The sequence below is a fragment of the Ananas comosus genome, linkage group 16 (assembly GCF_001540865.1).
Source record: "Ananas comosus cultivar F153 linkage group 16, ASM154086v1, whole genome shotgun sequence".
Lineage (NCBI taxonomy): Eukaryota > Viridiplantae > Streptophyta > Magnoliopsida > Poales > Bromeliaceae > Ananas > Ananas comosus.
Genome location: NC_033636.1, coordinates 3,591,722 through 3,618,279, shown reverse-complemented (window position 1 = coordinate 3,618,279; position 26,558 = coordinate 3,591,722). Strand labels below are relative to the sequence as shown.

Sequence of the window (26,558 nt, the reverse complement as noted above, 5' to 3'; positions counted from 1 at the left end):
AGTTTTTAATTGTTAATTTAACTTTGATATCCCAAAAAAGTTTAAACCATGATTTAAACTCAAAAGTTAATTTTAACTTAAAAATTTTATAAATTCAAATATAAATCGTATAATTAAATTTTAACTTTGAATTTAAAATACTCATGTTATTTGTTTGCGTAAGAAAAAAGAGGAACCAAATTTTTTTTGCAAAAAGTGGGTTTGTAAATAGACCCAAATTCAAAATACATGTAACATTTACTAATTAATTTAAATAGTTATTGGTAGCACGAGTCTCTTTTTTAATTAATTTATTTTTTTAATTTCATTAGTTTTGATTTGTTTTCAATTTGTTAATTACAATAATTTATTAATTTTTATAATTGTATGGAATATTTTCTTAATTCCATCTAGGATTCCGTTGAAAAGAAGGGTTTGGTCGTTGATGAAGTGAATATTTATTTTACGAATTTATGTTCTCGTGCATATTTTAATTCTTATTTGGAAAGAAAAGATAAAAAAGATATTTAATTATCATTACATATATATTCATTCCTAACAATTTATTTTCTTATTTTTATATTTTTATTTAAGATTATCCGTTAAAAAAAATTAAATATTGGGCTTTTTTTCTATTTAGCCCCCTGGCAAATTTTTATTTTAAAAATAACCCTATAAAAATTTAATTTACAAAAATGGCACTGACCCTGCTACGCAGGCGCCACGTCAGCGCCACGTGGGCAGGCTGGGCCAGTGTGTTAAGTTGAATACGGTGAACCATTCATCATATTCAAACACGGTAAATCATTCACCATGTTTCATATTTATATCCCTTTTCTTCTCTTTTAGGGATGTCAACGAGTCGGGTTTGGATCGGATTTTTAAAAACCTGAAATTGAATTCGAAAATCAAATTAAAACCCTAACACGAATCCGAGCCCGGCAGATTTTAAAAATCCATACTCATATAACTTTTCACAGGGCCATTTGCAAAAAAAGCCCCGAAAATTGAAATAAATCATTTTCAACCATATATATTCTTATGTCGACGGTCTCTAGCGCAAGTTACAAAAAGCTTAGTAGTTGATAACTTAGGTCCTGAGTTTGAATCCTAGTTGATTCACATATTCAGCTAAGTTTATTTGTAAATAAAATAAAGAAAATGCCTATCGCTCTAAAAAAATAATTCATATTCTTATACTTATATATCTATTTAAAGTTATCCGTTAGAAAAAAAAAAAAATTATTACATATTCATTTGATAATTTCGAGCGAAGCGTAACTTTTATATATACAGTATAGAATATTATTTTTTTATATAATTTTGCTCGTCGGATTTGGGTCAACAGTGGCTCTGTTTCTTTCCGGAGATCGATGTCGGCTCTCAACTCGTTGTTCAACCGCGCTACCTTCGGAACGAGATGGTTCGCTCGCTTCTCTTCCATCATTACTTGTATATGTATATACACTATACATGCATCCTTTCGACCCTTCACTTCATTGTATTTGTCACAGAGTACAATCGATTTGATTTTTTTTTTTTTTCTGTAACTTAATTTGAAATTTGAGACGAGTTTCACCCGAATTTAATTGATTCTGTACCTTCTTGCTATCTGGAATTAAGGAGAAATTTTGCCCAATTAAGATCTAGGCTATTGGACATGAAGGATGTTTTATAAGGGGATTGGATTTTCATTCGATGAACTAAATGGAATTCCAGTCTGATTGGGCCTCAAGATCATCTGATTTGGGACTAGTTACAGATTTTCTTTTCAATCCAGCGTTGTGAATTGAAATTCTAGGTTCTTCGTTCCGACCACCTCCAATAGGAAGAAAAACAAGTCTTAGAATATTGAGTTCTTCTATTCTTTGGGGCTTTCACATGGAGCACCATATTCCACATATTGTACCTATTATCATAGAATTTAGACAGCATACTAATAAATTTTTAACATGTTATGAGAATTTTTCTGCGCCGTAGATTTTCTTTCATGTATTCTAGATTTCAGTGAACTAGCTTTTCCTGATTCTGAAACTTTCTACCTTTTATTTTCTGCTGGTTATCCATGTAGCCTTCTTAGATGTGGTTCTTCGTTGACTGAAATCTCACTAGTTTCATTTTACTTTAGTCACCAATAATATCCGAATCACAAAGCAAGCATACTTGATTTTTATTTTTTGTAGATTATTACTTTACATTTCTAGATCAATGTAGATTGCTTTTCTTTTTCCCTTCCCAGTTCATTTTCTTCATTTCCTTATTTCTCTCCAGTAAATCTTGGGGTAAATGAAAGTCCATTGAATCTCCCCATGCTGTCCTCTAAGTATCCAGTGTGGAGCCATCATCACTCGAGAGAAAAAAAATACATCTCTACTTCCAACAAGAAAAAAAAAAAATCTCTAACTTGCTTGCTTCTTTTTACTTTTGAAAAATAAGGGGAAACTCCCTTGAAGGTGAATATGTGAAATCCACCTAATTTAAGCACACTCCCTATCTCATCAAACCTGATTTTCTATTTATTAGGTGCTGCCGCACTACGGATATCGTGGCGTGTCCACGCTATTCTCCCGGCCTTCCATGTTGCCGCTCAGACCTCCGGTTGTAGGTTTGGTTTTGATTAGTATTTAATAGAATGATAGATGTTACCATGCTGCGAGTAATTTGAGATAAAGGAGTTGTATTGAAAAAAGCTCGAAGTGTTAATGAAAGCAGCACCATCAACCAAGGCAGAAACCAGACCTTAAGAAAATTAAAGTTGGAAAGCATATGAATCTAAAGTGGCAGAAGCGTCAGAGGCTAAACAACCCTTGCCCAAGACGAGCAGACGCCGGTGCTTATGGACATCTTTTTGCATTCATTTGATCTTATGAACTAGGCTAGTAGGGTTTCAAAAACATGGAGACTTCTGTGCTTTCAAGTTGTCTTCGATGATGGGGTATCCAATTCGGCGATCGGCCTTGTTAAACATGATCTACAGTGTTAGACCTATTTAGAAGCCAAATTTCATAATCAACATTATTGGAACTATCTAGAAATCATATTTTATAATTTTTTGACTTTATTTGCTTAGCGAACGAGTAGTCTGAAAAGAAACGGCCAAAAATAAATATCTCATAAAAAATAGTGATAGAAGACTTAAATTTCAAATTGGAAGTACTGATCTTGCACTCGATGATAAATAGAATTTTCTATTAAAATTTTATCTAATTTGGATTGTTTTACACCATTGAACTTAGAAACGTGGCACATCAGCCATTAAAGTAGTCATTTTTTAGACCCTTTGATCCCTGGGCGTATGATGTCAAAAAATTATGAAATTTGGTTTCTTGATGGTTCAAATAGTGTAGATATGTCTAACGGAGTCGATCGCCGAATCGGATGTCCCATCATTGAAAACAATTTGAAAGCACGGAGGCATCCATGCTTTCGAAAGCATACTAGCCTAATTCATATATCTATAGAGTCGAGCTAGAATATACTATCAGTAGCCTCCGTGCCTTTGAAAGCATACTAGCCTAGTTCATATATATAAAAAGTTGAGCTAGAATACTATCGGTAGCAAACAGACTCCGTTCCTATTGATTTGTCTTCAATAATGGAGCCTCTGAATCGACGATCAACACCGTTGAACATGATCTAGACCATTTTAAGTATTTAGAAATCAAATTTTAAATCTTTTCAACATCAGTGACCTAATGATCAAAGGGTCAGAATTTATATTTTAATGCTCGATACGACATTACGAGACATTTTCTCGTTTAATGGTGTAATTTTGATAGAAAATTTTTTAAACTATTTAAAACAAGATCTACAGTCTTGATCTTGATTACAAAAAACCTATCATCACTTTTTGAAGGACATTTATTTTCAATCGTTCATTTATGTGTCCACTTGATGCACAAGAGAGCAATATCGAAAAAATGTGAAATTTGATTTTTAGATACTTTTAGGTTGTCTAGATCATGTTCAACGGTGCCGATTGTCGATTCGGAAGCTCCATCATTTAAAACAAATCGGTATCAATGGAGCTCGTTTGCTACTGATAGTATTTTACCCCAACTCTCTCTCTCTCTCTCTCTCTCTCTATATGTATATATAGTTTGGCTTGTGTGCTTTTAGAAGCATGGTGGTCTCTGAGCTATTGAGTCGTTTCCGATGCTGGGACTTTCGAATCGACGATCGGCTCTTTTACACTTGATCTAGAGTATTTGAAGTACCTAAAAAATAAATTTCATAATTTTTCAATATCATTTACGTAGTAATCAAAAGGGCTCAAAATCAACGACTGAAAATAAAACTCTCACAAAAAGTGATGATATGACAATAAAATTTTACATCAATATCTCTCAAACTTATAATTGCAAAAATAGGCTCCAGGTTGACACGTGAGCGGTGGGTTGGCAAAAGCATATACAGGCGGTGAACCATTCACCGCTTTCAGGTGAAAACGCCGAATGGTTCACTGCCTTTAGAGAAATTTAAAAATCCTAGGAAGGCCGTGAACTATTTACTGCCTTCATATAAGTGGTGAATGATTCACCGTCTTCAAGTCTAAATACATTAAAGGCATGTTGTTTACATTAAGTCGTGGTATACATTAAAGACGGTGAACCATTCAACAGATTTAAAGGCGGTTAACCATTCACCGCTTTTAAAGGCGGTGAACGGTTCACAGCTTTTAAATACGGTGAATAGTTCACATTGGTGACCTTTTGCCACGACATCATCATTTATGGCCAGATTGGGGGGTTCATGTCTAACACCCTCGTGGTTAGTATTGTTTTGTTCTTCAGCTACTTCCTGCTGCACCTCCGCCTAAATTTGTATCCCGTCATACTCGGTTCCTAATGGATATGATCCAAAGTTATGCACATCGTGAGAGGTGGGAAATCTGCATTTTTCTTTTAATTAATCACTACCTAACGAAATAAAAAAAAATTACAAACAAAATTATTGTAGTGCATTCTAACCCTTCTTCGTATGTATTGCATTGTTGTCCCTCCAGTGGGGTGTGGGAACTAGATGTCATGGTATGATGAGTAGTATGTGGGAGCGGCGGAGGACCAATAACTACATTTGGAACTTCGTACTCTCTGCAAATGAATAATGAAGCAACCTAAACATTTGTTATAACTAAATAACTATATAAAACGACATTTTGTAATACTTACCTAGGTGTATTTGCTCCACTACCAATGTCAACGTGAAAGGGTTCTCTTTCAGCCACAGGGGATAATACATCTATGTCTAACTCACAGTTTAACATTCTTGAATAATAACCCTATGCTACAAGCCTACAACCATCTGCTTTTCAAACAGCCACAGTTTCGAGACAACGACTTCATACCATATAATGAGTCATCGTCCGTAACTTCGTGAACATCGTATTGATTTCCCCCGGTCGAATATCGGACTTTGATACTTAGATGATACTCATCTCTTCTTACATTAGTCAACTATGTTGCACAAATACTGTAAGGAAGTGAATTCTCGAAATCCGAGGATTGTACTTCATCCAGGATCGACTAATTGTCGAGAGAATACCCTTTGTGGGAGTTGGAAATGTCCAAAACACAAAAAGTGCTTTGGAGTTGAGTCCGCGAGAGCAAATAGGTAAAATCTGGACTCAGCAGATTTTTGCTCTCGGGGACCGGTCCCTGGAAGGGAGGACCGGTCCCCGTAGCTGATGGTCGCGGGGGAGGTCGCTGCGACCGGTCCCTGGCTGAGGGGACCGGTCCCCGTGTGCGACACCCGCGAGAGGAAGCCTAAATGTGGCTAAGTCCTGAAAGTTCCCCGTTCGGGAACCGGTCTCTCAGGAAAGACCGGTCTCCCAGGGACCGGTCCCTCGGGTGAGGACCGGTTCCCGTGTGCGAAAAGTCCCCAGACTGCAGGGAGGGCTCTCGGGGACCGGTCTCCCCGACCAGGGACCGGTCCCTCTGGGCGAAAACAGCTCAGTGACAGTTGCGTGAGAGAGGAAAAGTTGAGGGGTCTAAATGCAAAATGGCCTTTATTAGAAAGGGCTGAGCCCCCTCTCTCTCTCACACTCTCATATCCCCTCTCCATCTCTCTCTCATTTCTCTCTCTTGCTCTCTCTTTCTCTAGAAAAGAAAAGAGAAGAAGAAGAACAAGAAGGAGAGGAAGGAAAAGAAGGAGAAGAACAAGAAGAAGAAGAAGAAGGAGATCAAGAAGAAGGCCTTGGACACCTTCATCTCCCTTTCCTCTTCTCTTTGGAGTAGCTCTAGAGGTAAGCTACTAAACCCTAGCTTGTAAAACTTAGGGTTTTGGGTTTTTATGCCTTGGAATGGGTCAAATGGACCCTAAGCATGCTTCTAAGTAGATCAATCCCATGAATCTAGGGTTTTATTGGATGGTTTGCTATGGGTGCAAACTTAGGGCTCCAAAATAGAGTTTTTGTGAAAGTATGAGATTGAGCTCATTTGAAGCCTTGGAAACCTAATTGCTAGGTCACAAAACGTGGGGGCAAAGTCGGTTTTAGCATTCGGCGAGCCGGTGTGAAGTTCTCGGCAAAATAGGGCCGGGTTAGCGTTGACTTGGGCAAGAAAGGCTAAAGCCTTTTCGTAAAGTTCGCCGAGAAGGATTTCCGAAGCCTCTACATCGATTAAAGGTGGGGGGTGCCATCCCGAAGCTTTCGAACTCCTTTCTATGTTTTAGATTGCATTTAATCTTATCTCTTCATGTTGCATTGTAGGATTGCATAGTAGCTTCACTCCTTATGCTTTCTAATTGATAACCTAGTGTACATGGAACGCTTGGTAACTTAGATAGATGAGGATTGGATCGGAATGTGGATCCTATGATGCGAAAGAAAAGAGATGTACCCGATGGGGGTGTTGATGACATAGGAAGTAGTGTTAATGTCAAAGAACAGACGAGTGGCATCCAAATGTTAAATGATGACGAGTGGCATTAATGTAGTGTAAATGACACTAGAGGTTTGAGAACCTAGGGATAGATGGATCCCTTAGAAAATGCCTTGGAGATAAGGAACTTACTAAACCTAAGTGACCTCACGTGGGGAGGTTGTCGATGAGTCGATTGAGACATTGACCCTAGTTGTAGGGCATCCTCACTTGGAGAGGATTTGATTGGGTTGTGGACCCTAGTGATAGGGCTTCCTCACTTGGAGAGGATTTGATTGGGTTGTGGACCCTAGTGATAGTGTTTCCTCACTTGGAGAGGACTTGATTGGGTTGTTGACCCTAGATGTAGTGCATCCTCACTTGGAGAGGATAGATCTAGCTCACAGTCTGCGTTTGGGGTGGTATAGCCATCCAATCGATTGTCGTTGAGTACTCCGGAGTGTCGGGCGACTAGGACCACTTGGAGGTTCGGACCACATGGAGGTCCGCAGACGGTCCCGGGCTTGGGTGCACTTGGAGCTCCCTCCCCACTTTGGGATTGAAAGGTGAGTTATAAGCGAGCCCTAGCGCCACGGATTGGGTAAATGGAAAATTAAAGGTTTAATGATGTCATTGAACATTGCTATTCGAACATGGATCGAATTTGTTAGCATGGTAGCAAACCTTTATTATATGATGCATGCATTCATATTCATGATTATGGGCATAGTAGCATAGTTTTCCTACTATTGCATTTACAGTTTTCAGATACATATCTATCTATCTATCTATCTATCTATCTGTTGTTATTTGTGTCCACTTGGACCTAGTAGGGAGATCGGCAGAGTCAGCGGCCGAGCCCACTGGGAACTTGGACCTAGTGGGGAGATTGGCAGAGTCAGCGGCCGAGCCCACTGGGAACTATGGAAGATAGTTCTCACCCCACTCTATTTCCAGTGGTAGGTACAGGGCTGCCGAGAGAGGACCGCGGCAAGGGCATCGCGCCCGACCAGTGAGACCGTGATAGTGTAGTAGCTTTCTTTTTTGCATTAGCACACCTATGTATTAAGAGAAAGATTCATTGTAGGTGAGGATTTGGAGAGCTATGTATTTTGGAGATGAAAAATGTATTCATTTAAATGAAAATGATGGAACTATTGTAATAGTTAGTAAAGTACTCTCTTTATTTCACATGTTATTCCTGTGGATTACTTGCTCTTGTAGTTGCTGGCACTATTCGTGCCTCGTTAAATGTGTATATTTAGAATTTAAATTCCTGGGAAATTCTTGTACGCATTCTTGTTGTGAGCCTTGGGCGGACAGGGGAGGTGCTGTCCGTTCGGCGGCCCGCTTGCCGCGCCCGAATCGTGCCAAATTGGTAGTGGTTTCGGGGCGGGGCGTGACAAATATGGATACAACACGATACAGATACGATGATACGACAATTTCTAAAAAATTTAGGATATGATATGCAGCGTATACTTGAATAAAATATTATTTTAAATATATTTAAATATATGTTGATTATATGTAATGATATATTGAGAATAATATGGATATTCGGATTATATTAAGGAATATATTTTGATATACATTAATTTGTTTAATTGTTCTACATCTGTTCATAAAAATGAAAATCAATCATATGAAATAATAATTCAAAAGGTATCAACCATCTATCATCCAACTTAATTAAATGATAACAATAGATATTTAGTCGCACAAACTAGATAATTAGCCATTCACCATATATGTATGTTTTATTAGTTCGATTATTAAAATAGTAATAAAAAAAATATACTAATAATTTAATAAAAGAAGAAAAAAATCATTCTGTATAGCCTTTGTTGTTTAGTGCTAGGTTGACAAATTAGATGAAAAAGAGTAAAAGAGAAGCAGTAAAGGACTGGACCATGGCTTAATATTGTGTAGAGATAGAACGAGAGGGAGTGCCTTCAACCATTCAAGTGCAAAAAAATGGAACAAATGAGAAATTGAATATAGATTGGCATTTTTCTTACTTTTTTTTTTCCTTATTTACAACAGGTTTGGACGTGGGCTTTTCGAAAAATTTTAAGTTCTGATCATTTTTGTAACATATCGCATCCCCGTAAATCGTGCCGAGTTCCGTCGAAACGAGCGGAGCGCGGAGTCGGATGAGTTACAATGGGTTCCAAGTGTTTTAGAACCTAAGTATAGGGTATATGAAACTAAGAGAGCAAAAGTAGAGAAAACTGGCTAAGTCCCAGATTTTGGGCTCTCGGGGTCCGGTCCTTGGGTGGAGGGACCGGTCCCCATAAGCTAGAAAACTGCCCAGCGGCTAAGTATCAAGTTTTGAGCTCTCGGGGTCCGGTCCCTTAGGGAAGGACCGGTCCCCGTACGCGAGATTTTTCCAAAAGCTGAAAAATCGGCTAAGTCCTGGAAAACCAGCTCTCAGGGTCCGGTCCCTGCGGGGAGGGACCGGTCCCCGTATGCGAAAATTGCCTAGTGAAGGCTGCTGTAAATAAGTGTATTGAGAGGGGGCTTTTTGCATAAATGGCATGAGAAATGGTTAAGTGTGAGAGGGCTTGGGTTAGGGTTCATTTTCCTCATCCCAACACACAAAAGCTTTCCCTCTCTCTCTCTAAAAACCTTCTCCTCTCTCTTCTTCTCTCTCTAGAGCTTGAACAAGGAGGGTTTTGGAGGAGCTAGGCTTGGCGTAGAAGCTTGCCAAGGTGGTGACAAGCTTGAGTAAGAGCTTTTGAAGGAAAAGCTTGGACTCTAGGTGAGTTTCTAGGGTTTTCAAGTTAAAGTTATGGTATTAGCTTCTTGTATGAGCATTTAGGAGCTTTTATGGTAGATTTCCCCATGTTATCCATGCTAGGGACTGAGTTGGGGAAGATGACTTTGTATAGGGACCTATGGTTAGGGTTTTGTGATTGTGAGGTTCAAATTTGGAATTGATCTCATTCCACCCTAATTGGTAGGTCAACGAACGCGTTGGTGCGCTCGGTTCGGCAATCCGACGAGCGTACGCGGAGATATTGAAGAAAAGGCAAATTTGGTACAGATTGCCGCAGCTCGCGGCGTAGGTGTCTAAGAATTACGAAATCAAGATCGTGGCATCCTAGCATTCCTACAAGGTGGGGCGTGCTATCTGAAAACTGAATCTCCTTCTATATCTGTGTTACCTTTATTGAGCATATTGGTGTACTAGCATTCATACATATAGGGTAGTGTGATGAGTATTTGGTTGAGATTCAATTATATGCTTAGAGAACATATAGATTGACAAAGAATCATGTGAACAATGAATGTGAAAACCCTATGTGTATGTGAATGTATGAAAAGACTGAGAAAAGACTGAGACAATAGTAAACAAAGGTGACATTGACTATAGTGACGAGATTGGCACCGAGAATGAGATTGGCTAAATAAGGTTTAACCATTGTGGCATCAGGACCATTGTGACTCAGATATTGTGGTATACATGATATGGTAGCAACCTATCATTGGCATTGAGGTATTGTGGATTGAGACAGGTTTGGCTATACTTCCTCAAATTGAGGATTGGATCGTACTCACATTGGTTCCGGCTTGAGGGCGGTGGCTTCTCCTCAAGCGGTGTACTCTGGAGTGTAGATACCACGGGGAGAGTGCCCCGGCGATGATCCCTCCGGTGGTAGTGCTAGTAGCCTCCCTCGGTAGACGGGATATGTGGATTGTGAGTTTAGGGTAAGCCAGGAGCACCCCGGGATGATTGGGTAAAGGCCATGGAAAAAGAGAAAAAGAACATGCATGCATAATTATCATGTATCTGATTATCTATCTGTGGACAGCTTTCTTGCAGGCATTGTAATAGTTTTGCATTAGTTGGTTTGCAATCTATTATTTCTTGAATTACATATGCTTGAATAGATCTAGTGGGCGAGTCGGTGCGGTCGGCGGCCGAACCCACTGGGAACTTCGTTGTAGTTCTCACACCACTAACCCTGCAGATCCATGCGTCAGCGGGGCGGCGGAGGATCGAGACAAGGAATTAGCGCCGTAGTTAGCGGCCTTCGGAGTTATAGGAATACCCTATATGTACATTCAACTTTTGTATGTTGAACTAAGGGATGTAAATGATGTAAACCTTATATTTTGGTTAAATGATAATGTAATGTAAATGTGAATGAATGAAATGAATGTAAGTTGAATAGTTTACTTGTGTTTGATTAAAAATGTAATCAAATGACATGTATATTGAATGGATTAGTGTAATTGCTTAGATGCTTTCATTCATGGTTTAGTTGTTGCTTGCCCTCGAGCAAGCCTAGTATAATTGCATTCATCTTGTTGAATTGCTTGTATTATACTTGTTGATTAGAGCCTTGGGTGGACAGGGGAGGTGCTGTCTGTTCGGCGTCTGTCGGCGTGCCCGAACCGACCAAATTGGCGGCCTCGGGGCGTGACAATTTTAGACCAAAAGAAAGCTTGGCCGTATCCCCCTTGTATCCCCCCGTATTCGAGTTGTATCTGATATATTTTTTTATTTTTTAAAATGCAAGATACTTCATTTCCGTATCAGACACGTATTGGGCGTGTATCTGATACATGTCTGATATGGTACTAATGTAGGATGGGATATAGGGTCCTACGTTTTTAGAAAGCTCCAAAATATAATTTATGATTTTGAAAGCGTTTTGAAAATTTGAAAGTTTGTGAAATACTTTTTTTAGAAATTTTCGTAATTAAAAAAATAAAAATTAAAGAAAATAGAAAAATTCAAAAAAAGAAAGAAATAGAAAAGATAATCAGGACACTCCTGAACCGAACTCACTTCGGGATTGGACTCACTCCAGGGCGACGCATTCGCGAAGGAAAAAAGGTTGATCGAGCACCAAAGCTCCGAATCATTTTTATTAATTCATTAATATCATCGTCTTCTTCATTCAATGAAGATCTACATCTTATTTATACTATCTTTAGCTTTAGATATACCTAACTAACTTCGGATTCGATCTTATCTTAAATAACTAATCATAACAGCCTTATCTAGAGATTAACTAATCAATAAAAATCTAAAAATAAGTACAGATAAAACTAAATAAGAGGATAGCTACAAAATCCTTATTTAACAAACTAAAAGATGTGCTAAACTGATCTAATCTAAGTTTAAAAAATGAACTAAATCGGTTCAATCCGATCAACATTGGTTCAGGCTTGTTCTGCATCAGGTACCACATGAAATTTGAAGTATCCCTGCTTCATAGTCAGTCAATCTATACATTTTTCTCTGGAAATCACTAAATGTAATGTCCATTGGGATGCCACTTAAGTTCTTAGATCGCCAATATATTGTGGATTATTATTTTGAAAATTAAGTTGTCCATTCCAGTTAACACTAATATCCACGCTATATAATCTGCCATTCTAACTTCAAAAAAATATAAAATATTCACATAATGGATACAAAATATAGACAAGATCAAAACAATCACTCTCGAATAGAATTTTTTCGAAGTCTTTGTCTACCGAATTCGGAATTTACATACACCTCTACAAAAGATGACTTGTGCTATAGAGGCCTTCAACTAGGGTTGTCAACAGGCCGGATTCTGGACAGATTTTCACAACCCAAACCTGACCCCTACTATCAAGCCTGGAGCCCGAAACCAAACCTGAATTTGATAGATTTTAAAAATCAATAGGCAAAGAGGTTAGATTTTAAAAATCAATAGGCTGATTTTCACAACCCGAAACCAACCTCTACTATCAAGCCTGAAGCCCGAAACCAAACTCAAATTCGATAGATTCTATAAGTCAATAGACAATCCTGATCCTGAATATCAATGCAAAACCCAAACCCAAAACACTAAATCGAAACAATCCATCCTCTTTCAAAAATATTACATTCAATCTAGTTCGGATAGTCCACTTCGTTCAGGATCGAAATCGAATAAAATTACATGTATTTGTACCCATCGTTATCCCTATCTTCAAACAATCATTTCTATACAATTTATCTAATACAATCATTTTCATACAACAATGCCACATATCGAAATTGCAACAGAGAGAGTGAGAGAGATCACCTGCGCTCTTGTGCGTCAGTGATGGCAATAGCAATGGTGACTGTCTAGACGGCGGATGGTGCGATGGCGACGACGACGACGACCACGGGCTGGAGCAAGTGAGAGAGAGAATGAGAGTTCGCAATAGCGAGGAAGAGGGCGATAGCGTTGGCGGCGGCGGTTGGCTTAGAGGCAGACATTGAGGGAGAGAGCTACAGACAGAGTGAGAAAGAGTGAAATGAACGAGGGAAGATGTTGGGCTAGGGTTTAAAACACGAAAAGAGGTGAAAATATGCTGAATGGTTTACTGCTTTTAGAAAGGCAGTGAATAGTTTACTGCCTTTGAAAGCCGTAAACCATTCGCTGCTTCTTTGGTTTTTATGGCCCCACAGGTTTGGGCGAAAATCTTATGAATGCGGTGAATGGTTCACCGCATATACACCACCTTCATTATTTCTATATACCAAAGGCTGAGCTAGCAGATTTGAGGCCTAGTTTTACAAATAAAATTTATAGAAGACTTTTTAAAATTACAATGTTTCATAGGATTATTTTTTTTAAAAAATCATTTTGAGCCCTTTCGATCGCTAGGTAAGTAATATTGAAAATTACGAAATTTATTTTCTAGATACTTTAAATACTCTAAATCAAGTCTAACGGAGTCGATTGTCGATTTGGCAGTCCCAACATCGTACGATAATAAATATTTTGGCGTTTTTGATGAGTGCATGCAAAATCTATTTGGGCCAAATAAACAAATTTAGTATGGTGGAGAATTTCTTTCCTTAGAATATATGAATTATCTAAGAGAATTGTATTAACTTTCATTCATATGAGAAATGTAGCAATATTATTTCGCAAAATTAACTTTTTATACATATAAATAAATATTATTATATTAATAATATTATATTTTATTAGTGGTGTCCATGCCGTGTCCATCTCCTAATGTTTTTGAAGTTGTTGAGTCGCCGTGTTTGTGTCCTTAAAATTAGCATCTCCATTTCATTCTTCCGCTATTTGAACATACTATTTGAACATCGTCTGGAGTTTAATTGTTCAAAATATCTCTCTTTTAGTGAACCGGATTGACCTACCCAACTATTCAACTTGACACTCTTAGCTAAGTACCATGATCTGAATCGTGTGGTCAAATCCAATACTGACTTGAAAATTTCGAACTGATGCCTTTTGACTAGTACTGACCCAAGGTCGCGACCCTTAGTAATAGTATCATCCGTAAGTCGCTATTTCCCTATCATTTGTGTATTTGGATTATTTACTACCAACCTTGAGGATTTGAGGCATGTGAGAGGAACAATCAAACTGGAGAGCAAATATGAAATGCTCCAAGTTGGCGTATAACTCTCACATACTTGATTACTCTTGTTCAATATTACATATCCAAAAGGCTGTGTGGCTATGAATTGTTATCTAGCCGAATAGTGATTATTTATTAGCTAGAAAAGGTAGAGTTGCATGTTTAAAATTTTAGGAGGTCTTTACTTAGTTTTTTCATCAAAATAGTGATACTTTTGAAAAGTATGCTTGCAAGTATTATTGCATGTTTGCCTCTTATTAATTACCCAAAAAAATTGATATTCCATTTTATTGCAAGCCAAATGAAAATGCCCCTTAGATAAACACTTTTCACTATCTATGTAACTGCTCTCTTTTTATAGCTTGCATTCAATTTTGATTAACTTATTCGTAGTTCATACAGATGGCTGCTGGCTCGAGTCTGACTTGAATTAAATCTGGAGAGATTTTATTGTTTGTATTCATATATTGCATCGGTAAACAAAGGAATCTAGATGTAGGCTCGACCATTACAATTGCTTCATCGCCTTATCTGTAGTGATATTGTCCCTTTCTGTCTCAAGCACTAATTACTATTCGATTGGGAAACCATGTTTTTGAGGAAGGAGGTGAAACCTAATTGGAAGGAAGCTATGTGACATAATTTTTCAGTGTTTCATTTGGCAAAACTGCTGATGATTTGTTTGCTTTAAATGTATTATGCAATTTGTAGGATTTGTCACTATATATATATATTATATGTAACTGTACTGTTCTATTTTAATGAGATAGTAGTGCAACACAACATATTGCTTGAAAAATTAGGTTGATTCTATTCTTTTAATTGGGATTTCTTATTATTTTGTAGTAAGACTTGCTTGAATCTGGCTATTTCACGAATTAAACTGCTCCGTAATAAAAGAGAAGTGCAACTGATAAATATGCGCAAGGAGATTTTTCAATATCTTCAGACCGGCCAAGAAGCCATTGCTCGAATACGAGTAAATATTTGACTTAATCACTCCATTGGCATTCCTTTTCATATTTAAATCCTCTTTCATTTTTCATCTCTGTGTTCTATTGATTTATGGAAATTAATGACAGGTGGAGCATGTCATACGTGAACAGAATATATTAGCTGCCTACGAGATTATTGAGCTCTTCTGTGAATTTATTCTTGCACGTGTCCCCATTCTTGAAACCCAAAGGTTAGTTTCTTTTGCACGTCTACACGTTTATTTAACTATAAATTATTTATCGTATGATTTTAGTTTGAATAATTTTGAGCCATCGTGATGTTGGACAAATTAGGAAAATCATAATCTATCTTGCTAGTAATGAGCCCAAATTTAAAGAAAACTAAATTATAAAAATTTTTTAGAAAATTTCAGAATAATTTTAGAAAGCTTAGAGAATAAGGATTATAAGAAAAATAAGAGAAGGAACATATGAAGAAAAGAGAAGAAAGAACCTTAAACATGATAGATATGTGCCAACACACACGGCAAGAGGAAGAAGATATTATGACCGCAGTCAAAACACAACATCAAATTTTATTTCATCATAATTCATCTCTAAAATTACAAGGCATAGGCTATATTTATAGCTATCAAAACATAATCCTAGTCTAAAAGAAATCCCGCGATTTTAGGGATCTTTTTCTAATTTGTACATATATCTAAACAAAAAAAAATACTAATTCATATCCCTAATTTTTAGAGATTTATTTTGTATAGACAAAAACCTATAAATCTTAAAAAAAGTCAATGAAATAAAATAACAAAAATAGTAATTCAAAAAATATAGGAATTTAAAAATGGGAAGAGCGGGAAGAGCGCGGCTACTAATGGGATGAGTCTCGGTTAATACAGCGGGAAGAGCACGGCTACCCCGCAGACGACCATTGTGGGTGGAGCGGCGGCTCCCCACAAGGTCAGTTAAGGCTAATGAGACGAGTCTCATATTGCCTGGTGCTTGTGAGTTTCTTAACCCGGCTATAGCATTTTGAGTGGTGGTTAGGCTTAAGAGGTTAAGAGGGTTAAGTGTGCTATGGCTAGAATAGTTATAGGACGGGTGACCCCCTTAAGAAGCGAGGCGTCACAACGGGACTTTACAAGATATGACATGAATGTCCAATCCAATTATGCACTATTCAACAATAGTGCTATGCAACAATTTATTCATCATGACCACAAATGCATCAATCTCTGAGACTACTCTGACCTTGTAATGCCCAAGGAGTAGGGACCATAATATCCCATTACATTTATTCATACCCTAATATGCATAGTTGCCATGACTTCCTACGATTCATGCATCATGACCAACACATACTATTTCGAGTTTTTCACTCGGTCCGTGGTTGCACATACAAAGGCGTCAACCACTTTACTACTTAAGAATACATTCGCAAATCGATCCTTTCCAAGGTTATAGTAGTACCTAAGTCTACTAATCCTATTCACTATGTAAGTTCGAAGGCTAATGTTATGACATTAAATCAAGTCAGTTGTATCAGGTTTTGTACATCACAGAAGTTCTAGAGTCAACTTAATAGCATGAATATCATCTATGTCATATGAGGGTGATTCTCTAGAACATGATCATTTAAAGATTAGTAATTAATTTTTATTAATCATGCATCTTATACAAGTCCAAAGCTACTATGATGTCATAGGCATCAAATAGTCACATAAAACTCATGCTATCAAAGAAATATTTATGCTATTCAAGTATTTACGTGCTAAAAGGAAAGAATTACTTTAGACATAGAGGGTAGTACACCTTTTCGGAGACAACGATACCTATCTCAACTTGTCACTTGTAGTCAAGAGGGTTGAATCCTACGAGCTCACCAAGGATTTACCCAATCCGAAAGTTCAATTTTGCTAATTTTCTCAAATTCCACTTTAGTCGCCAATTTGGGGTTGCGACCTCGTTGTAGAATCGATTTTTATTGTCGACGCATCAACCAACCGTACAATTGATGTTTCTATTGATTAATTGTAATTGAAAACCCTTAAAATCATTTTTCCCAATTTTACCCTCAAAATCCTATTAATTCAAGAAATTCCTAGGAAACAATTTTCTAAAACACTTTAGCCTGAATCACATCAAGTTTTCCAAAGAAAACTCATTTTCTCATATTTCACCCAAATCCTAACTTGAATCATGAAAAAATTACCTTAATCCCTTACTTGCTTGGCCTCTTTCTCGGTCAAGAAGCTAGCATCCTTCCGGAAAGAGCTCCTCCAAGCTTAATCTCCCTCAAAATCTCCTCTATGGTTAGAGTTGGAGCTTATGAGAGAAAAGAGAGGAAAGGGTTTGAGAGTGAGAGAGAGAGAGAGAGAGAGAGAGAGAGAGAGAGAGACTTTTCTTAGTGGAGAAAGGAGTAAAGGCTGTTTTTTTAGTAAGGATTAAGCCAAAGCCTATGGTTGCTCCCAACAATAAAGTACTATTGCAGTAAGCAAGAATAAAGGGCATTGGTTAGAGAAGGTATTGCAGTATATACCATTGATGAAATAATAGCACAACAGAAACTTACAAACTGAATAGCTAATGTATCCACGAATTGAAACTGGATCTGTTGCGTGTTTTGCTAGTTTTCTTGGATCGTCCTTGCCTTTGATGCTTCTAGATCTACCACGTGTCTCGTCTCCTCCCGCTTCTGGATCTACTACATATCTTGTCTCCTCCCGCTCGTTGTGTCTTGGATGTGAAGAGAGCTACTAGAGTCCTTTTCTACGTCCACGCTCTAAAACCTAGGAACATCAGTGGTTTGGCCAGAGGAATTGAGGAATCGACTATTGGAGGGTCCTGAAGAATTTCCTTATTTCCTCTTTTCGTATATTATGATAGATTATTACGTTCCCTTCTTCCAGAACAAATCAAAGAGGGATATATACAGCTAGATGGATAGGCTTGAATTCAAATCTATTTGAATTCAACCTTCTTGATATCTTTCTAAAAAAGTTAGGAAGAGATATAATAAACAAAGAGATAGGTATGAATTTGAACTCAACCTTATCCACCCTTCGCTCCACTCAAATTTATTCGAAACATATTTGGTCGATCTCGATGTGACGAACCATATCGGGTCGAAACCAAACCACTTGGGTTTAACGGAATCCAATGTGGAGACAACACATGGCATCATCTCCCACTTGGCCACAATTGGCCATCTATCTCTCTCATATTCTACTCTTTATACGAGTAATATTGTGTATTTGTGTGCGACTTGAAGAAAAACAAATGCAGGAGTGCTATATTAAGTCACCTAGAAACTTACATAGTATATCACTGACTTAATCGTCTATGCTCTAGACATTTCAACACATACTGGACCAAGCATCAGAAATCCCTCTCTTGTAATGACAGGTGTCGACCCTACAATCATTTCTCGTACTCATGATTATCTCAAGTAATACAACCAAGATAACCGCCTGGGCAGTGAGCCACGAGACTTACGTGGCGCGTTATTGAAACATCTTCCTTTGTCCCTTATATTAATTTGTGTCGGTTCAAGCACTTTACTAGACATACTTCACGAGATCGTATTTTCTTGTGACCTGTGATTCATGCTAAATTACATTTGGCCTCCTTTTCAAAATGTAGTTCTAAGTTGAGGGAGGGGATAAAGGGATTAGTGCTCACACAGTGACAAAGAGGGAAGAGCATAGTCACTCTCAATAAGCACTTGCAGTATGATATGTATGCTATGGCGGAGCTCTCACTCAATCGGTCATGTCACACTCTCAAATGCCATACGAACCATGGTCTAGGCACCACTAAGATACCTAATCACTAATCCAAGTACTTAGGTTCAACTGCTACATAGGCTCGCTATGGAATTTCACAAAAGAATTCTCATATCCAACTCCTCAGAGTCTCATCTTAAACTAATTAAGGCGACTTTAAAATTACTTAAAAAACTTTAGTCATAACATATATGAGCAAAGCAATCATAGTACAACTACCCAAGTTTAATATAATTATCTCGTCTGACCCTGCTCACCACCTAGGTGCCAGGGCAATCACCCGTGTGAGTAGGTTGTCCAGAGCCTGGTGACATTATCACAATATGCGTACGTAATTACTTAAATTTGAAAACATAATTCCACTAAGAAAGCATAAGATACAGAAGCATCAATAATGTTAATACATACAAACTTGCGAACACCCAAACTCATAACGTAGGTCTTGAACATATTCCTAGCTATCGGCTTGGTCAATGGATTAGCCACTATCCTAGTGGTGGAGATATGTGGCAACCTCACCTAGCCTGATCATCTCCTGAGTGTTGACGGGTTTACAATGGTGTATCCTAAACTGCTCTAGGACTTTCTTAATATAAATTTCTTGAGACAAATCAAGGAGTCTCCTAGAGTGATCTTTGATGATCTTCACTCCAAGCACATAGCTAGCCTTACTTATGCCTTTCATCTTGAAGTTGAGAGACAACTACTCTTTAGTGGTGTTGATCAACTACATGTCATTTCTAGCCAACAGTATATCGTTGACGTACAAAGAGATGGACAAAATCTCATTCTCTGTCTTCTTAACATAGACACGAGGTGATGGTTTCATAAAAGTTGAAATACCATTGCCTCCACGAGTGCTTGAGACCATAAATAGATCTTTTAAGACGACAAATCTTGTCTTCTTGAACTTTGAGTACAAAATTCTCAGCTTGATCCATTTATATCTCCTTCGCTAATTCGCCATTGAGGAAAGTTGTCTTGACATCCATTTGAAACAATTCCAAATTAAGATGTGCCACAAGGCTAGAATTAAACATATAGAGGCAAATCTCACAAGGGAGCAAATGTCTCATTGTAATAGACCCCTTGCTTCTAAGTGTAACCTCTGCCCACGAACTGAGCCTTATATTTGTCGATAGACCCATCCATCTTGCAGTTAATTATTAAAACCCATTTATTTCTAACAGACTTACGCCCAGATGGAAAGTCCATCACCTACTACACTTGGTTCTTGCTCATGAAGTGCATCTCATCTCTTATAGTAGCCATCCATTTATTGCAAGCAGGAGTTTGCAGCCTTCTTTAGAAAAAGCTAGCTCATCATCATTGAACGAAACGCACATGAAAAGATCCCCATCGATCTCGAAATGCCAATGGGGAATATTTCCACGTTCACTTCTACGCAATTGAGGGCCTAGATTGCTGGCTTCCAAACATAAGCTCCCACTTATGGAAAACTCCTACTGGTCGAAGGATCGCTACCACTTCCTTCAGTGACTTCAAAGAGTGATCAATCACCCTTACTGGCAGATAGGGTGGTGTTGTCCCATAATTCATAGTCTCCCTACACTTCATCAATGCTTGAAAATTCCTTCTCAAGGAATTCCACATCATGAGACTCTGTCCTGTTCAACTGACCATCTAGGTGTTCACTATACATCACATAGTTGAGTTTTTGAGATACTTGATGAACACATGCTTGCTTGCTTTAGGGCCGAGTGTTCCTAATTTATAGGAGAGGCTGTGAACATAGCTACCTAAACTCCAATAGCATTAGTAGTGTAAACTTGGCTTCCTACTACACAACTCATATGGGGTAAAAGGCACTTTATTTATTAGGGACTTAATTAAGGATGTAGGCTATAGTGAAAAGAGCATCTCTCCAAAGGCTTATGGGGAGATCGGCCTGCACCATCATCGACCTAACCATGTTGAATAGAGTACTGTTTCTTCTTTCTATAACACCATTTTCTTATAGAGTACTAGGGATAGTGGGATGTCTACTAATGCCTTTTTGCACACAGTATATTTTGAACTGATCAAACAAGTACTCACGCCCTTGATCAGCGTGAAACATCTTTACACTTTCTTTTGTTTGATTCTCAGTCTCAACGAAGCGTTTGAAGCAATCTAAAGCTTCAAAGCAGTTAGAAAACAAATACACATAGCCATAACGGAAATAGTCATCAATGAATGTGAGAAAATAGCACGCATCATGCTGGAACTTTACATTTATTGGTCTACAAATGTCTAAGTGGATCAGTTCCAAGGTATGAAAGGCACGAGTAGCCTTACCTAAAGGCTTTCTACATGCCTTCCCAGCTAGACAATTCTCACACACAGATAGGTCAACTTCATCCTCTCTTGATCTATATGGCCTAATCTGGCATGCCATTTAATAGATTCATTGCGGAGATTAGTAAAAAAAAAAAAAAGAAAAAGCAAGTAAGTAAACGAAACCATCTACTAATGTACCATATCCAAATAAAGTATCATGAAAGAAAATCTCTGTAGTCACTATCAAAATGAAAGGGATAGCCTAAATATAGTAAAACTAAAACTGATATAGATTACATCGAATTTCGGGTGCATATAGCATATCCTAAGGTAGCGTTTGGATCGGGGATAAGGGGAGGGATAACCCCTTTATCCCCCCTTTATACCCAAACCCAAATTTTTTTCCCGAGAATAGTAGTTCTCGAATACCTGAAATAAGCTGGTATAATTATCCCTACCAATACCTCCATTTTCTATATATAACTACCCGCTATTTTTCTTATTCCATATTATCTATCCAAACGCTATTTTTCTTATCCCCGGGAACAACCCAATTTTCATCCAAACGCTATTTTTCTTATTCCCATACTTGTACCTATCCTTATAATAACTAGTTCTTGCTTATACCCGAACCAAACGAAGCCTAAAGGAGTAAAGTTCGGCCACCGTGCAACTTCAATCAGTACGAACCAACTCCCAAGACTTACCCCTTCGTGTGATTCCCAAGGGTGACGATGGTAATTTTACAAACCCCACGTAATCACAAACTACGTGCTTGTTTGCTCATGTATTAGGATCCAATTGGAAAGAGAATGACCTACTAAAGCATGAGAGCGAACAAAAGAGTGAGTTGAGTGGTAGGTTTACCTTTCTCAGCTAAGGACAATTTTGAGCGAAGTGATCATTCTGCTTGCTGTTATTGCACTTTAGCTTTACAATGTCTCTACTGCTAGCGTGCTTGCCTTTGCGGTGCTTTCCAACTCTGCCTTGAGGAGCTTGATACTTACTCTTCTGTGCTTCATTGTTTCAGTGCTTGTGCTTGGTTTTGATCCTATCGCGCTTCTTTAAGCGCGCAACAAGAGCCACAGAGCAGTTCACTTCCAAGCGTTCTGCCTCGAGTTTGAGATGACACGAGATGTTAGTAAACGTTTTAATGCTCTAACTGTGCGTCATCAGGAGCTTCATTTGAGATCACTCAAGATTTGGCAATGAATGAATCACTATGAGAACCTGTTGCTCATCAATGAGCTCGTTTTCGGCAGCCTTGGGGTCCCGAATCACGGTAGTCATCACAGGAAGTGCTCAGTCCATTGAGTGCTTCGAGTCCTTCGTATATTGCTAAAACTTCAAATTTAAGGCAAGCAGCCTCATAGCTGAAGTTTGCCCGAAAGCAATCTTCAGGTTGTCCTACGTCCTTGGCAATTTCGTAGGTCTCAAACTGTCTATTAAGGTAGTGTTGCATCGCACACAATATAGTGTACCTAGCGGTTCGATCCTCGTTGAACCACTTGTTATAGATCCCTGTCACGACGTAGCTATGCAGTAGTGCTTTCCGGAGGCACGGTCATTTTGACAGTGAGGGTTTAAAGAACCCCTTATTTGTTTAGCCGTTATTGCATTTTTTTGTGCCAAATGTATAGTTCTTTTTGTCTAGCTTATCACCCTTGGTGAGATAAGCTATGATATTTTTTGAAGCTTTTTCACTACATTCAAAAGCGGGTTTGGACACTAGGCATATTTTAAAAATTAGGGTTAATTTCATACAGGTCCCTACAAACATAGTGAATTGCAAATATATCCCTAGAAAGTTCAACTTTCATTTGTTGTCCCTGCAAAAGTCCGAATGTTTTCAAATATGTCCCTCTGGTTTGTTACCGTTAAAGCACTGTTTATTTTATAAGTAAAATAACCTTTTTGCCATCACAAATATGTCCTTCCAAAAGTCCCAACTCTTAATTGAAGAGGGGTAAAAAGGTCAATTCACCTCATTAACTAACTAGGGTTAAGTATTTTACTTATGGTTAACTAATTTTTTCTAATGGATCTTAACGACAGGGACATTTGAAAACATCAGGATTTTTGCAAGGACAACATGTGAAAGTTGAACTTTGTATGAATATATTTGTAATTCACTAATTAACCCAAATAAAAATTAATAAGATTGAAATATTATCCTCTACGCAACGGGATCAAAAACTTCGCTGGGCTTGTAATCAACCAAATGTTGGTTCAAAAATTATAATCTTGTTATTTTTTCGATTAATTTTGAAACTTATCCAATATACACACACACACACACACATAAAATAGGAACATATCCATTTTAAAAGAACAAATTTTTAATAATGTTTAAAACTATCACACAGATATAAAAATTAAGTACTCATGCCGAAATGTAATTCAAAAAACGTCGACGATGCGCGAAACATATTTCCTTACATAATCTTAATTAATTATTACATCACTTTTTCAGAATAAAACCTACTACATCACTACAACAGATGTACTTATGAAAAGGAACATTCTACGGGATTGCGACACATGTTGAACCCATTTTTCCAAAATTAAATTTTGTTGAAAAACTTCAAAAGAACACACGTACTTGAGCATCGTACAACACATGCATATGTTCACAACATGCTACATAAGCATATATATATATAAAAAAGGGCACCACATTGGAACATAAAAAAAAATTTTGCTACAAAAGCATAAAAAGAAATACAAAAAAAAAAAACTAACAAAACTCTCTCTTTCTCTATCTCTCTCTCTATCTCTTTCTCTTTCTCTCTCTCTATATATCTATATCCAGGATGGTGTCACGCCCCGGATTACCACGTTCCCCGGGCTCGCCGACATACCAGCCGTATGCATAGGAATTTTTCGTATATACGAAGCGATAGATGTACCTACAAACAGATAAGAGCAACGATAAGAAGTACAGAGCTGCTAAAACTAAAACATATATATATATATATATATATATATATATATATNCATTGAAAACAACTTGGTAGCACGGAAGCTTCTGTGCTACCGATAGTATACCAGCCTAGCTCTCTCTCTCTCTCTCTCTCTCTCTCTCTCTCCATATATATATATATATAAGGCCTACTGTACATACAAGTTTCCAAAATACAACCCTGTCCATTCAATATTCAAGATACATCCACCGTTTGGAGAGTAAAACTAATACAACTGTATTAACAAGGCAACATCCAAAACTATCTCTGGCAGTGGTTCTCCTCTAATAAGGTTACCGGGGTAGATAGGGATTTAGCTCGCAACTCCCTTACCTTGATCAGAAGCAACAGCAGCAGCAGCAACTGACGGCTCTGCAAAAAAAAGAAGAGGCAACAATAGGTGTAAGAACTACTGGAAAATAGAGTAGTCCTCAGTGGGTACCGTCATCGACCCCAACGGCCTACCTACTAAGTCTACAGTACGAGTAATAAACTGATAGGTAAAAGTATAGTAAAATAAGCTAGAAGAAACTTTACAGCTAAATGCCACTATATTATTGCTATTCTTACCATGTTCTCTGTAGACATACAGTTGCATCACTAGCTACAAATCAGCCATAACTGATCCAATCTCAAGAGACCGCCAACTGGCCAGTCCAGCTTGCGCCCAAACTACACCGCACACCACCCACGGGAGTGGCTGGTCCAAGAAAATTGCCCAAACGGGACTGCTGCGACATCAACACAAGAAAAGCCTCACTCCGGAGCGGCACTCGGGGGCGCTACTCAGCTGAGCATGCAAGCGTGTCTCTGTCGACCTCAATCAGGCTCACACAGGCTATAATCAATAAAAATGGGTCAAACTGGTCTAACAACCAAGACTCACGTACCCTCGGCACAATATGATACAAGATGTAAGAATTTGGGTCCGTCGTCAGCCCCAACGGCATCCGACAGTACAGAACAGCCTAACCCTGCTGTAAAAACAAGCTCGGCCCCTCAGTACGAGCGTAATCTCAACTTACACTAGTCTAAGTATCCACAACGCACTAACAGCGGTGATACAAAAGAAAAATTAGCTCCTGAAGCTAAATCTAATAACTTTTCAAAAAGTGATAGGTGTAGGTTAAATAAGTTTTCTCCTAAGTCAAATCCCAGTTCACCAGATAATAATCATCATAAATTAGCTAAGCATGCTCCAAAACTTAGATTTCATCTATAACATGCAAATCTACACCTTGATCTTTATATGCAAAACTATACATGCTGGGGTTTCATATGCTTAGGAGGCATTCCGAAGGCTTCGGACAACATCAACCCACCTTAAACGCTAGTCCAACAATGGCTAGAAGTCGATAGGAGAAGCCCCGCACAAACCAGCCTCAACCGAAATCAAACTAGCTGAAAAACAGGATTCGGATCCACTCTACAGCACTTCTGGGTGCCCAGAACTACAGCCTGCCAGCTTCAACCTACAGGAGTTCAACATGGGATTTAATCTAATTCCCACATCCAAATGTAGTGAAACTTCACCCAACTCACCTCTAGATGCATAAGAATAATTCCCAGCTTCCTCGCCAAAATTGAGCTCCAATCGATCACCAAAAGGCCCTCAAATCAAATTCGGATCCACTTTCTGGGTGCCCAAAACCTCTATGAATGAGTGAGGGATCACTCCATAACCAGCAATAGGCTCTCCATCAAAATCTTCCAAATTGCAATTCAGGTGAGGAACAAGTTCTAAACCAGTAGGGGATGATGGAAGACCAACTTAATTATGTCACGCCCCGGGACCGATACCAATTTGGGCTGGCCCGAGCACGTCAAACAGACGCCGAACGGACAGAGTTTCCCCTATCCACCCAAGGCTCATCACCTGTACATTTTCAAACAAGAAGTGCACTAGCGGAAACATACACAAACGGCTTACATGAAGGTAAGCAATAGCCATGAGTGAAAGAAAGGAAACTAAACATCTACACAAGTACTATGATTCTCTTTTGATCATATACATTGCATTTCATCCAACTTGTACATTCATAAAGTCTTTACATTTCATTACATCATTTGCATCATTTCTTTTACATCATTTTGCCTCGAAATAAAACTTTGCACTCTTTTTCTTTTACATCTCAATTCATCAAATACAAAAGATGAAGTAAGGGAATGCTACTATAAAATGTAAACCCAACTTTGGTGGCCTCTGACTAAGGTGCGATACCTTTACCGCGGTCGCTCGCCGGCTCGCTCGATCCTGGCTCTGTGGAATAGTGGGATGAGAACTACAACAAAGTTCCGAGTGGGTTCGGCCCCAATCTCACCGACTTTCCCACTAGGGCTAACTCAGGCATAATAGAAAGGATAAGCAGAATAGTAACCAAACTA

At 38.3% G+C, this 26,558-nt stretch overlaps 1 protein-coding gene across 3 annotated transcripts in view; it reads left to right on the top strand.

The window, feature by feature from the left end:
- Window positions 1,267-26,558, top strand: part of LOC109722485 (IST1-like protein) — a 31,440-nt gene continuing 6,148 nt past the window's right edge. The window contains exons 1-3 of one of the 3 annotated variants that reach the window (XM_020250558.1): window positions 1,267-1,402; window positions 15,042-15,174; window positions 15,278-15,381. In XM_020250558.1, the coding sequence (XP_020106147.1) occupies window positions 1,353-1,402; window positions 15,042-15,174; window positions 15,278-15,381 (287 nt within the window). In that variant the 5' untranslated portion in view covers window positions 1,267-1,352. Of the gene's footprint in view, window positions 1,438-15,041; window positions 15,175-15,277; window positions 15,382-26,558 lie in introns of all 3 variants that reach the window. The other 2 variants (XM_020250559.1, XM_020250560.1) reach the window with 2 other exon arrangements.